We start from the raw sequence: 14,885 nt of genomic DNA on the forward strand, positions 1-14,885 counted from the left end.
TCTGATCTTCTCATCTGCCAGATGACTTTGCTCCCTCCAATGTTTTTGGCTTCAGCTGATTCTAATGGGAGTTTTGCCCAAGAGCAGCCACTGCATCAGGACCATTTTTGGAGCTCCACCCATGGAGAACGAGGAAGCCCTGGCCAGCTCTGCCAGGGAAGAGTGGCTCGTGGCTCAGTAATGGAAGTTTTCAGCTGGCTGTGTATTGGCGAGGGAGGCTGCAGCTTGTTGGGCTGCTCTGAAGCAGCGATGCCAGCAATGGAAACTTTCATGTGTCACGCTGTGGGGTAGCGAGGTGAAGGTGAAAGGTCTGGGTTTCCAGGTGCTCGCACGCTGTGTTGTGCCTGTAAGGTGAAGCAGTGGCATGTCAGGGTTCGTGACAAACTGAGACAGTCTCTAACTAAACTGCTCATTAACACTGTTAAATCTTCACAGTAATTTGGGGTGAATAGACTTCTGGCTTAGCATGACTGACCGCCGAAGTGATGCTGGTCCCGTGGCATAGTCTTGGCTTGCTTGGAGTACGGAGCATGGGTGCACAGATTAGGAGGCAGAAAAAAACTGGAGAAATGCCGTATCCTGCACCGACTTTTCCTACGTGATTTATGGCACCTCTGAAGGCTTGTACCGGCCCCAAAAGAGTCCCTAAAGGGCGCGGGCGAAGAGGGAAGGCAGTCCCCGTGGCTGCAGGGGACACTCCCACGGACGGCAGTATTCCCCCCGCTGCTGCCCGTCCCGCTGGGACTCCCTGGGAACGGCGCTGCCCCGTGGCGGCCTCTCCCCCTCGCACTCCGCCGCGGGGCTCCAGGACAGCGGGGCGGCGGAGCCACCTTGGCACGGACGCGCCGCGCTCTGGGCTCCCGGGGCATGCCCTGTCCCTGGGCCGCCCAGTGAGTGTGTCAGACCCGAGGTGAGCCCCGCTGTTGCCGTGATGTAGTCGAGACCCGCTCCCAGCTGCGTATTCACAGGAGTCCGGGTACCTGCGTGGGGCCCGTACAGCCTCTGTGCTTCCATCCCTGCATGAGTTGCCGCAGCCCATGTCCATGCATGTAGATTGACGTAAAAAGCCTTCATATACATGTCTTGTCTATGTATACACAGCCTGCTCGTGCAGCGTCTGCTAAATCTTCTGTGTGGCTACACAACCACCTCTGCACACGCTTATGTATTCCTGTGCTTAAAGCATCAGTCGGCGTTTGCGTACACACCTGCCTGCTGACATCCGCTACACCTTCCAAGGTACGTCTCATGTTTTTATATGTAACGAACTCAGACACAGAGAAACATTGTTCCACTTGAGCATATCCACTCAGTTCCCTCCTTGCTCAGCTTGGAGAAAAGTTTATCACGTTTATTGCTTGTAAAGAGCTTGAGGGATGTGAGCCAGACACGCAGAATCACTAAGGGGCAATGGATAAGCCTCCTGCCTGCAGTGGGTCTGCCAGCAAACATTAATCTTTGTCAGTGATTTACTTTTTAAACAAATCTGTTTTAAAAGGCTGTAGAAAGACATCAAAATAAAACCAAGCTAAAAGAACATTCATTAAATATTCTATTCATGAAATACACAGCAGTATGATCTAATGCACTGAAATACACAAACCTGGTTAGATTCAGCTTATCTTTGGCGAGAAAAAAAACCTTTCAGTTATAAATTAATCATCATTTATAGAAGTCCACTGTCCATTTTGTTAAGCTTTACCACCTTGATTTTTTTTTTATGCAATCCTGGGTTTCAACACAATATCAGGGAAGTTTAGCTTTAGATGTAGTGGCTAGGCTGCACGCTGTCATCTGAATTAGCTGTGGTGCTTTGTAGCATTCCAGCTTCAGTAACTGTTTTTCCCTGATGAGTCCATGAGTGGTATTGATTTCCAATAACAAGCAGCTATATGGTGTACATTCAATAAAAGATGCCTAGCTAACTTTGGGCTCCCTTTCAATAATCCTCTGACATTCCTGTTACCTTAGAGCCCACAAACCTGAGTAATCCTCAAATTTCAATCAAATGCCCCACTTAAAAATAAAGAGAAAGAACTGTCTTAGCTATGGTCATATTTAGATTTTTAGTAGCTTTCTGCGCCAGCATAAGACCATGAACTCAATACTATCCATGAATGAAGACATGAGCAATATTCTAATATTTCTTCCACCCATTCCTTCCCTAGAGTACTTTGCATCTTGCAACCATCTTTGGAAAGAATACACAGCATTGTTTCATCCCACGCAGAAAAAAAATACATTCTCTGCTCTTGGAAGGACACAGGCAACTGTGTAACGTTGTGAAGCATCACATCACAACAGCTGAAGGCAGGAAGTAGTAAAAACACCAGCAACCCCACTGTATTCTGCTGAAATAAGACACAAAGGGTTTAGAAACTTTGGGACCAGCTGTATTGAGATATAGCCAGAGACCTGGGATACACAGTTTGGCCCTTTTAAAGGTGCCATCAGATCCTTACTCAAATTAGAAGTGAGGCAGATGTCTGTTTTATGGTGGCAAAGCTCATGTAGTGCTGCAGGGTTGGTTCGGAGTATTTGGTTGATATTGGTTTCCAGGTCTCTGCTCATCTGATGATCAGCCACGTTTTCAGTAGCACCTCAGTGTGCCAGCCAAACAGTGACCCCCTGTCCCTCTTACTTCCAAAGAGATAGGGAGCCAGGCAGAATTAGTTGTTTTTGCAGTAGTCACAGTTGGACAGAGTGGCACAAAACTCTCATATTCTGGGGCAAAGAGAAGGGATCACGTAAGGTTTATTTTAAACAACCTCTGTGCCCCATATACATGACGAATCCTCTCAGCAGCTTCTGAGCAGTCAAGTTTGTACTTGTCTTTTTGTAGCCCATTGATGGTCTTTAGAATCATCATCAGCAAATATCCACAGTACATTGTGCTCTGGCCAACACATCTCCTGCGTAGGAACTTGGAAGTTGGGCTAATGCAAAATACTTGGATCAGATCTGCAGGGAAGGTGTCAAGAGAAGGCACATTCCCATCTATTTTCATCTAATGCAAAATGAAGCCAGCTATTTACAGCCAGAGCTGTTCTAAACAGAAGTTGACAGGCAGTCCAGGCTTTGTTACCTTGAGAGGGATAGAAAATATCCTTGGTCTTTTTAATAAACATTGTATTGTTTGTGATTGATTATGATCCAGTTGCTCTAATGGAAGAGAATATTATTCACAGCATGAGTCAGCAACACTTTCTTCCTGGAACAGTTGACAGCAAAGAAAGTTCCCAAACTCTCTGCAGAAATATTCCTCTCCCTAGATGAGAATCTGGACTGCATCCACCAATACCTGCTGGTGCCTCCCCTTGAGATGGACATGTACTTGTCTGACTGGCATATGGAACTATCCAAGGTTCATTTGAGGTTAGAAGACACAACTCAATGTGCAGCAAAAGCACTTGGGAGCTGATGCAGAAGAAGAAAGGGAAATCAGTCGCAGAAGTTCAGAGTGCCAGTGCATGTTCCAGTGGTTGGGAGCTTCAAAATGAGGTCCTTGACAGCACTGGCAACAGGAGGATGTTACCTAATCCAAATGCTTAGGCTCATCTGAGGTCATTCAGCAAACAAGATAGTTTCTTATAGAACGATCTGTTTCCTTTAAAATATAGATCTATAGGCACCAGATAAAGGGTGATTGGAAGCAGATTTGAAAGCTACTAATCCATATATGCACTCTCCACTCTGGGATAGGAAAAAGTACAACAAGAATTCCTGCCTTGTTAGGATAAATCAAGTAAGATGGTGTATTTTAAAATACTAAATGTTTGAAGCAATTAACGGGCTCTTAGTAGAACTATGGACTTCAGTGAAAAGATGCTAGGAAAGAGTTTTCCCTGCTTTACTATACACTACCCACTACCTACTGACATTGCAGTCTTTATGTTGTGTTGAGAACAATGATGTAATGTTCCAGCATGTGAAGGACTGTGCACTGAAACAGGCCTAGCATCTGAACAGTCCCTGTACAAATCTGTACTTCCACTGAAAATTTTTGCCAAGCAAAGCTACAGTTTGATAAGCAATCACATGTTTTGGACTGATTTTGGTCTTTCTGTTGTGTCTGTTGGATATTTGCTGCCATTGGATAAAGTTTCCAGCAGCTGCCAAGCGATTAGCTATGATGGGTTCCAACATTTTCCTATGAAATGAGCGTTTCTGCTAAAGGTGCTAACCCAAAGCACAACACTGCTGCTTTTTAAAGTATCCAGACATATTAAACCACCTAAATCATTCCTTGTTCAATGCCAAGTCACCCAGCCTTCTCCCTCCCCTGTGCTCAGGCCAGTCAGTGTGCCAAATGCTTCTTTCCCGTGAGCTGAGACCTTGCTCTGTGCCAAGCTACGTCTCCTGAGGTTTTTGCTCTCTACCTTGGACCTCAGGAGAAAGGGAGGGTGCATGAACAGCATCAAGACTCACATTTCACAAAGTTCCTACAGATTTTTAGAACGCTTACAACAGAGACACAGACCTTAAAAGAACAGTGTGATTGCCACAAAGAACAGTGTGGGAAAACCAGTATACATGCATGTGCAGCCCTCCCACATGCATACTGACTACCCCAGATATAGGCATACCCACAGATCAGCACCTACACAGAAATGTTTCTGACACACTTATTCTCAGCATCCTGTTCTCTTACAGCAGCCTCAGTTGGAGGAAGGGAGAAAATGTGTTCCTTCTAACCTAATCTTCTAATGACCTTTCTGCCAGCTCCACTTTCCTGCCTATCTCTAAGCTGCCTGTGGTGGTGATGGGAACAAGATCCCACTGTAGAGAGATTTTCCTCCTCAGGGCTCAGCAGGGGCTGTCTGCTAGATTGTGGTGTCCTGCCCAGTTGCTCTTAAGAGAGTCAGGGTAAATAAGGGGATTAAAAAGTTGTTTATGATTGCATCTCTTGGGGCCTTGCAGCTCCACTAGAGTTCTTACAGAACTCGAAGGGTTGTAACTGTGCTGCAAACCTGGTGCAAATGGGCTCCCATTCCCTCTTCCCATCCTGGATTGCAAACTCCCAGCCAAGCCTGGCAGCAGGTCTCAGCCCTCTCACTCTGCCCTGCACGTTTCCTACAACTGCCTGTAACTGCAGGGAAGAAAAGCTGGAGAGTAGGCAAACACAGTGATGTACCACAGTGGCTGGCTCTGAATGCTCTGCTGCAAGCTAGTATTTAGAGGGTGACCATCTTGTTGAGAGGCTTTTCAAGCTCAGTAAGACACACTCCACAGCTGTATTCCAAAGCTGTCCCACAGCAGTCTGGGAACTGTGATGGATTTTTCTGGCAGGAGATGTCTGACTCCCTTTCTTTCCCTCCCTCTCTCTGGGACAATGTGGGAGATGGGCACTTCTCAATTGCAGGGCTGGCCTCCATGCTTCCTGTCAGGGAGAGATTCATTAGCAGCAGAAAGGCAATTCTCTCTCCTCTCTACTCTGGAATTGAAGTCGTTTGTCTCTGGAAGGAGCCCAGGCGCCTCACTCGCTGTGTGGCAGCTTCTGCTCAAGGGAGACAAGCACTTTTTCAATAAACAAGGAGCCTGGGGAATGGCTCTAGCTGACAGAGGACATTATTAATGACTGGCACTTTGTCAGAGGATCAGCCTCCCATTAGCTGCTTTAAGAGGGGAAGGAGAAAGAAGGCTAAAGATGGGAAGCCTGAGAGCAGCTGGGAGTTTCAGCATCTTCCTGTGAAGTCCCCCACTGCAAGGCCCAGGGATGGCACAGTCCCCAGAGAGTGACTATTTTTCCTCAGCATCTCCCATGACAGTGGGAGACAGGCCCAACTCAGGAAGAGTTTAGCTTTCCAGCCTAGTGTGGGTAGGCTCTGCTGTGGAGGTCTTCCCTCCTGTCCCCCTCTCAGTCAGCCGTGGGTACAAGGGGCAGACAAGGAGTGTCTTCCAGCATCTGTTGCTGCACCTTCTTGTTTTGAAGAGCCTGTGGACCTTTGTGCAGCTCCTACCCAGATCATTCAATGAAGAAGTCATTGAGGGAATCTGAGAGGAGGCTGTTCCACTGCCTTCACTCTTGGGAAGCCGTTAGTACAAAGAAGAGCAAGAAACACCATCCCCTATGGCCATGCACTTCTGTCTGTGACTGGAACTGGAGAAGCTGTGGACTTTTGTCATACTTGGACTCCTAAACTCATCTCCTTAGGTGGAAGATGCCTCTAAACTCTAAAGCAACTGTTGAGTCACTGTAGAATCATACTTAATTTGCCACAGCACCATCAGGGAGGAAGGAGAAATCCCGCTTTGTTGTGATATTGCCAGTTCATCCTTCTCTGTCCTACAGCCCTAGAGCTGCTATGAGAGTGAGTCCTGGGCTCTGTCACAAAAAGCATGTGGTGCAAGTACTCAGCCCATGGCGTAGGTCTTTGTAGAAGCTTTTGTTTGGAACCACACTTGCAAACAAAGATGTGAAATCTTTCAGCTGAACACCTGAGTGTCCAACCAGCCTGCTGCATAACAGGGTGTAAGATTCAAGAGGACACTGTCTCAAGCTGCATCAAGGAAGGTACAGGTTGGATATTAGGAAAAAGTTTTTCACGGAAAGAATAATAAAGTACTGGAATGGTCTGCCCAGGGAGGTGGTAGAATCACCATCTCTGGATGTGTTTAAAAAAAGACTGGACATGGCACGTGGTGCCATAGTCTGGTTAAGGTGTTAGGGCATGGGTTGGATTCAATGATCTTGAAGGTCTCTTCCAACCTCATTATTCTGTGATTCTGTGAAGATCAATGTCATCCCTGTCTCCACAGTATTTGAAGGAGTTAGCTCTTCATACTTCTCATCACTGTGGAGCTGCAGCTGTGGTGCCTTCATAGCTAAAGGTGCATTCACCATCCTGCTCAGATCCTGAGTGTGATGATGTGTTTTTTATGCAAGTTAAATTTCTTTTCAGACTGAATGCTCTTGTGCTCAGCCTGAGATCAGGAGAAAATATATTGGGGACTCACCCCTTTTCTTTCAGAGATTATTCTATGCTACAGGCATAAAGTCCAAAGTTTAGAGCCGGCTCTAGGTTCAAGTGCCTCTTATTTGTTCCAGGACTTGGGCTCTTGCAATGGATGGATCTGATGTCAAAATTCTTTGATTCACGTTATCTAACCTGGAACTGTTTAGATTTAGGATTCAGGTGTGAGCCCATCGTTGGCAGACTTGTGCAGGTTAAACGGCCAATTGATTTTTACTTGCAGAAAGCTGGAAAAACTTTACTGCAAGACTGGCTCAAGGTCTCTCCCTTGTGGTTAAATATTACTGTCCTGGGGCTGAGAGTGTTGTAGGGTCCTAGGACTGCTGTCTCCAGGCTTGCTTCCACCGTGACAGGAAAAAAATCAGACACTTCTAGGTCTGCTGGTATTTATAAGCTGAAACAGGTCCCACCCAGATAAATGGTCCATTTCTGCTCTGAAACGAGCCGTGGTCTGCTCCAAGCCCCTAAGTGGATTGCCTTCTGGCCAGCCTAGCGCTGTGGTGATTGAAAAGCTGAGAGGAGTTAGAAAGGGGGTGGGTAGGGATGCAGTGTTCAGAGGCTGTGTGGACCCAAACTAGCTAGATTCACTGAACTCATCACTGAAATCACTTCTTGCATCGCCTCTCTGTTTTAATTCTCCCTGAAACAGCTCTCTCCTATGAGTGAAACAATCTTGCCTGCAGATTGAGGGGGGTGGGAGGGATTTGAACATTAATCTGATGTAGATTATACACCCGCCTCCCTCTCTCCCCCCTTCTCACTCACTCTCTCTCTCCCTCTCTCTCCTTCTCTTTCTGTCTGTTTCTCTCCCCTCCCTCTCCTTCCTGCTTCATCTCTTCAAGTGAACATAAAGTAAAATACGGAGAGAGAGAGGCAGAGAGAGAAAAAGCTCCCTGAAGAGGGAAAGCCCCAGCAGCCAGTAGCTGTTTGGATTTGCCTGGTACTGCCTTTCTTGCTTTGCTCCCAAGGAATACCTTTAATGGGATCAATTGCTTCAGTTCCTTTATAACCAAGTCCACCGGAAAGGCAGCCTCAACATATTATGGGCAACTGTGTGAAGTCTCCACTGAGAAACCTCTCTAAAAAGGTATGTTCCCTGAATCAAAGTGCGCTGTGCATTTCCACTCCTGCTTCTGTGGATGGGTGACATTGTGGGCAGATGAGAATGGGAGATGGGAGAAACACAGAGATGAGTATGAAGGGTTCAGCTCTCTCCACCAGACTTTTTCTGTAAGAGCTGCACACAAAAGTGCAGCCAGTAGAGGCCAGGATGCTGAGAGCCATAATGTGTGTAAATGAATGTGTGTGTAGGCTTGTGTCCTGCTCGATGTGTGTGTACAGCTCTCCTCTGGGTATGTGCAACTATGTGCTTATTGATGTGCACAGTGGGCTGGCACACTCCTGCCAGGGCGTGTGTACTTGATGTGCGTGTGTACGTATGAGTTTGTGCGTGTGCACGTGCTTCAGTTGAGAGTTACCTACATGAGTAATCACATCTGTCAAGGGTGTAGGGACATATATCCACGTAGGTGTGAAGGGTCATGTGTCTGTTCGTGTTGCCATTGCTGTAGAAGAGTATGCACACCTATCGGCCCATCTGATAAGGATACATGTGTGTCCTTACCTCTTTACGTCTCTACACAGGCATCTCAAGCAACTGAGTGGGTTTGCTGTGAGTGCAGAAATGGGGAATTTCTGTGTATCACACACATACCTTTGCTTGCATGGTGCTGGGAGTGTGCTCACCTGCTAGTGCATGTCCTCACAGAAGTCTGTGTGTAGACATGCACATGTTTTTATGTCTCTCCATCCTTGCATATGCACACAATTAGTTTTGTTGGTATGTGTTTGGGTACAGAAGCATGTTTTTCTCTCTGCTGTGTTTGTCCATGTGTCTGGTTTTGAGTGGATACACTGGGCCCTGGCTGTGTGTTCGTGCATCATGTTGCACGTCACCATGGCCATGCTTGGGCCCAGCTGGACTTCATCTGTGAGCTGCCACGTGTATCTGTTAGGCTTCAGCCCAAAGTCTGCTCTGTGCTGAGGTTTTACTGTGGTCCTGGGACAAATTAGATTCAGGAATAATTCTGCTGTTATGGACTGGGTCGAAATGGGAATGACATGCACCAGAAACATTTCCTGTTTGACTGAAGAAAATCTTACAGCACTGTGTACCTGTCAGCCACATGGTTCTCACTTGGCATTGCTGCAAATCTAATAGCTCAGCAAAAAACTATGCAGTTCACTCTCCATAAATGATAAAGTTATGCTGATCATCCAAAGTATTGCAATGAGATGCTGCCTCTGTGGAGACCTTGACAACAGTGAAATGCCACTGCCATCAAGATGCTCCATCCAGGAGACCTTGCTGCCTGGGAAAGCTCCTCTGGGAGGGAGCTGTCTGGGGGAGGCTCTCCATCACAGAGTGCTTCTTTTGGTTGGATGTTGGCCTCTTCTGTGTAGAAACACAATTTGCTTGTTGTTTTTGCTGCTGTAAACAAAGCTGGTAATGGCACAGTGCTGCTGTGGGGCAGCTGGGATACTTGATGAGGGAAGCAGTTAGGCAGTGCTGAGACCAGTCCCTAGGTCAGGGTGACCTGCAGGGAGATGTAGAAGTAACTGAGGTTCACCCAAATGTTGCACATACGAAAAACCAACTTGGTTTCTTGTAGCTCGTCTCCAACTTGGAATAAAAGGAGTTGGCTGCAGCTGTGCAAGGGGATTGCAATCGAAGTCTGACATGTAGCCAGGCTGCTTGAATCAAAATGAATTAAAAAACCTGTAAATTCTGTGTCTCAGTCTTTTAGGTAATTTATGCTTTCTTTCCTAAAAGCTGCTTTGAATAACTCACTTTGTGCCTAGTTAAAGGACCTGGGATGTCAGGACTGAAGAGAAAAAGTTGCAAAGCTGAATTAGAGAATTTCTCAGACATCACTCTAGTGAGCTATGAAATAAGGCCTCGCACACTCATCCTGACAGGTCCTGGTGCTCTGCCATTCTTTTGATCGCAACACACGTGATTATAGTGGAGACTTTGCAGATCAGTCTTAACATTGCACAACTTCACTTGGTTGTTATATGATCCCAGTTGTTTTTCTCAGATTTTACTTTGAGCAAACTCATTTTGCTGAAATGTTAAAGAGGAGGGACTGCAGACAGCGTGTGTGGAAGCTGCTCTTGGGTGACAGTCTGAACTCTTGAGTACATGATGTCAACCCAAAATTTGCCAATCCCAGGCACCAGCTGACTTGTCTGGGTCTGGCTGACACCAGGGTACCTTGCTTGTTCAGGCTTTGACTCCATGTCTGTTGTTGGTAGCTTCAGTTTCCTATTGTCACAGTGTCCCCCCAGTGATTGTGAAAGCCATCCTGGCTGCTTTTCCCTCCAAGAAATACTGCAGCTGGGATGGAGGCCCCTCTTGGCTTGCTGTTCTGCAAAGTCCCTCTGACACTCAGGCAGGAAAATGAAGTGAATCCTGGTGTGCTTCTGCTATGCAGAAATTAAAAGTCCCTCACTTCACCATACCTCTCCACTTTGGCCATTTCTAGATCAACCAGGTCTCTTCTCACTCCATAATCTGCTGGTCTGACACAGCCAAGGGCCAGACTTGGCCAGGAAGGTTAGTGGTCCTTCGCTCAGGGAAGGGACTGGGAAAGCCTGATCTCTCCAGTCCTATGCTTCCATTTTCTTTGTCATGCACACTGCTGTTTCCCGTGTAATGGGTGGCTGATGTTTCTTTGCCCCGTACGAATATCACAGCTCCCTTCCCCGCTCTTCTGGGATATAGAAGGAACATGGTAAAGGGAACTTGAGTGGATATTTGCAGGAGAACTTGTGAGACTCCTGGCAGAGGGAACATTGAATGCCATAAATCCTGCCTGCAAGGGCAGGGCAGGGCAGGGAGCCCCACTGAACTGTTCACCATGGTGTTTTGGCACTGCAGCAGTTTGACTGGTCACAATCCTCAGTGGCTCTTGGCAACTGTTTTGTCAAACTGGCAACCTCTATCGAGAGAAAGAAAAATACTTGGATGACTATTATGAGGTACTGCTGAATAGCTTGGTAATAAACTATTGACTGGAAGTGTCAGAAAACAAACATTTGGGGCTGTGGGGCTTTGCATCCTTCACATGGCTTCACTGGAATTAAACACAGAACCAATGTGGGCTATTTAAGTGATTCATATTATTTGGTATATTAAACTGAAAAATGTGCCAGGAAATAAAGCTGATAATTTTGAAAATACATTGCACTGATGTCACAAAGCTGTGTAGTTCAACACAGATGCCTTGACATTTAGCTGAGTTAGTAATATGCCATTTGTGGATGGATGCTTATCTTTCAGTTTAAGGACAAGTATCCTATGTGTCAGAACTAATCAGAGACAGATTCCTTTCTCATCCATGACTGCAACAAAAATGCTTTTCTGCTTCATCATTTTCTTTCCTCATGGCTTGCTTTTTGAGTTATTTTTGTTTTGATGCTTAATATTCACATGACATTATACATGAGCAGATTGGTGTAAGACTGTGTACAAAAAGGCAAATTACAAACCATGCATGCAGTGTAATAGCACATGGCGGACACAGAGAGTAGATACAATAGTCATAGACACATGTGAATGGGGGGTGTTTATGTCTGGTCTTTTAGCCTGAAAATGTACCTCAGGATTTAATGAAAGGGTTAATAGAGACAATGACAATTGACAGAGCTTCTCTGATCACCAGTGAGAACACTGGCTGTAGAAGTAGAATCATTCCTGAAGAGGAGTCTGATGTATGATTAATGTTTATTCTGTAAAACCAAGGGTCCTGTGGGTTGTGTTGGCTTTTTATAGCTGCATGGGAATATCAGGATAAGAGTTTTTTTGCAGAGCCAGGGAAATGCATTTCTATAAAAGGAAAGCAGTGCCTCCTTATAAAATCCAATGCTGGATTCTCTTCTGGAGCCTTAGCTTAGCAGGACATGTGCACTCAGGAAAATGTGCAAATGCAAACACACAAAAATGTTGTGCCCATGCCTGATCTCCACTTTGGGACTGTCAGTGATTAGAAGAGGCCAGGGCAGTAAGTGCCTCAAACCCTGAGGATGTAACTAATTAGTAGCTGCACAGGCAGCGTGAGCCTGCAGTTGGCAGAGCCACCTGATGCTGTAAATGGTCTTCTGATAATGTGATAAAGTGTGTGATGCTGTGTTGCTGAAATGTAATGTGGAGCTTGTGCAGTGGCTTTGTGCAGGCCCTGCCTGGTCTCCTGGGGATGCCCTGGCCAACACGACTCTGCCGGCAGGTTTGCCTGGAGTACGGGCTGGCACACGTACTGTTAAATTGGGATGTGCTTGTCCTTTGCAGCTCATTCAAGGCGGTGTTAACTCTGGGGCTGATTGTGGGAGTGTGGCGCTTTGGGCTGTGTCTGGGTAGATGTGAGCAGTGCTGAGAGTTTGATGTAATTTCAAGGTGAAATTCTTGTGCTTGGTTGTTCTTCTATCAGCTTTTGAAAGTGAACTCCTGGACTTACTGCTTTTGTACAAATCCTAATAGGCTGGTGGGGGGGACGCTGTGTGCACCCGATGAAAGAAATTTAGCAATTACGTCTCTGCGAGGCGGTTCAGTAAAACTTCAGAGGAACAAGATGGGGAGGTAACATCCTCTGTTGTGTTGTTTGCTTGCTGCTGGTTGGCTGGGAAGATCCGCCATGATGAGAAGACGAGCTATAAAGCTGTCCAGACGAGTGAAGAGGGGTCGTCGGCTTGCGAATACCAGGGTCCGCTCATGGTGCTGGCCCAGAACTGCGCCGTCATGCACAACCTGCTGGGGCCAGCATGCATCTTCCTGAGGAAGGGCTTCGCAGAAAACAGGCAGCCTGTACGTAAGTCAAACCAAGCGGGGCGAGACACGCACAAAACCATGTGGACGCGAGTCGGGGATGCGGAACTGCCCCTGTGCTCCGTCTGTGTGGAGCTCTGTAACTCCCAGTCCTGGGTCTCGAGCATCCCGGCTCCAGCTCCAAGTGCAAATACAACCACAGGCAAATGTCTGACCTGAAGGATGTGCAGATACCCTTGTGCCTAAACACCAAGAAAGGAGGATTCTAAAATTGCAGCTATGGAAGATAGATCCAAGCCTACACTCAAGTAGCCATAATCATATGGGCTCAGGAAAAGGTTTTAGGACTTCAGGACTTGAATAATCATAGTGACTCAGGAAGAGTCCAGTGCTCAAAGCTGTTATTCTAGCAAGACACCCACCTCTCCTTCCCAGAGGCTCAGATTAGCATTTAAGGCCTAAATAGCCAGTTAAATGCAAATCAGGGCATCTGTATTGGGAACAAGCCGTCCATATTTGATACTGTTCCTATCAGTTCACAGTGAGCACACTAGTACCAGCAGAAATAAGCAGACAGCTGCCTCCTCACAGATACCCAAACACGATCTCTTGTGCACTGACATACCCAGCCTGACACTGCAACAATCCCAGCCAGTTAAACCAAGGAACATCAGGCTGTCCTCATATTTGCAAATAGTGCCAGGCTACCAAATGCTATTACCCTCCCACACAGAGAGAGAGAAATACCAAAACCATATTTATTTATTCAGTCACACCTATTGTAACTATGTGTTCATATGCATCCAATGTATGCATTTATATACAAACAATACAAATATGTGCTTCTATGTATGCACCCCAGTATTGTGTCTTTACAAGAACTAAAACATATTTTTGCCCCCAAACATTCTACTCCTACAATATCATTAATTTAAAGACAAACAGAAATGTATTATTAACACACCTTTTATGGATATGTATGAGTGAATACGTGCATTGTCACATATTTACCCAGTGCCTTCCATGTTCGTGTGGTCAAACAAAGCTCACTGCAATTACCTCGGAATCAGAGCTTTATTGCCTCTGTAAGAAGCCTCTGTTTTACTTGTGTGTCGGTATGTTAATCTACAGCCACAGGAGACAAGTAGGTCTTTATTTCTGAAACTTCTCCTTCAACCAACAACTCAAAAAAGAGTCATTATGTGTCATTATTGATCAGAGGGCTTTTTTTTTGTTCTTCCTAACCTTCAGCCACTAAGCGATCACACAGTCCCTGTGCCAGGTCACTAAAACATGACACACACTCTCACACAAGCATACTTGCTGACCTGCACAGAGCCGCCTGTCACAGGAGATAGGTCCAGCTCCCTAGTGGACAGCTGGACAAGTGTCCATCCTGCTTAGGCCATGGAAGCTCACTGTACCCTAAGAGATCTCCAAAATAGGATTAATGATGTTTCTAAGTACCCTGATGTAGAATAAGTGCATCTAATAAACAGCTTTACTTTTATTGACTCTCTAGGCCGACAGGATTTATTGTGCGTAGAACAGAAATAAATGAGGGTAAGACCCTTAAGTATAATGGACTCTCTGGGGGTCACCTCTGCTCGTATCTAGATCTAAACTCTTGGAATAGTTTTATTGCTCTTCCCATATGCTCTCCAAAAGCTTTAGAGTGATTCAGCCCATTTTATCCCAAGCAATTTTATTCCTTAATAATTTTAGGGGATCTTCTTTCAAATTTAAAACAAAAAACCTCTTCATGATGTTAGTTATCACTCGAGTCAGATTTTTGGAGGGACATAAACCCTCCCCCTCCTTCTGCATTTGCAGTCTGTGGCTCTCTGATGGCAGAATCTTTATGTGCAAAAATCTGCTCAGAATCCTGCAAATGCAAATACTTTGGTGTGCCGGTGCTGAAGCCCCCAAATCTGACAAGTGTCACTGATGTCAGTTGGAACATGGTCTTCAGTGAGGGGGGAGGAGGAGGAGGATGGTCTTGTGAGGATTGTGCTGGAGGAAGGCCTGGGTCCTGCTCTGGCCACTCTCACAAGACAGTGGCTAACGCGGCTGGGGAGTGGCCCCCC

The 14,885-nt window shown here is 46.1% G+C and overlaps 1 protein-coding gene across 5 annotated transcripts in view; it reads left to right on the forward strand.

Moving 5' to 3' along the window:
* CABP1 (calcium binding protein 1) overlaps positions 1 to 14,885 on the forward strand; it is a 27,562-nt gene that overhangs the window by 5,825 nt on the left and 6,852 nt on the right. The window contains exons 2-4 of one of the 5 annotated variants that reach the window (XM_017732190.1): positions 1,102 to 1,239; positions 7,817 to 8,061; positions 12,661 to 12,837. The exons of 1 other annotated variant lie outside the window; for it this stretch is intronic. In XM_017732190.1, the coding sequence (XP_017587679.1) occupies positions 8,017 to 8,061; positions 12,661 to 12,837 (222 nt within the window). In that variant the 5' untranslated portion in view covers positions 1,102 to 1,239; positions 7,817 to 8,016. The remainder of the gene's footprint in view (positions 1 to 1,101; positions 1,240 to 7,816; positions 8,062 to 12,660; positions 12,838 to 14,885) is intronic. 3 more of the 5 variants (XM_017732194.1, XM_017732191.1, XM_008632063.2) reach the window with 3 other exon arrangements.

This window comes from Corvus brachyrhynchos, unplaced genomic scaffold (genome assembly GCF_000691975.1).
Source record: "Corvus brachyrhynchos isolate BGI_N302 unplaced genomic scaffold, ASM69197v1 scaffold864, whole genome shotgun sequence".
NCBI lineage: Eukaryota > Metazoa > Chordata > Aves > Passeriformes > Corvidae > Corvus > Corvus brachyrhynchos.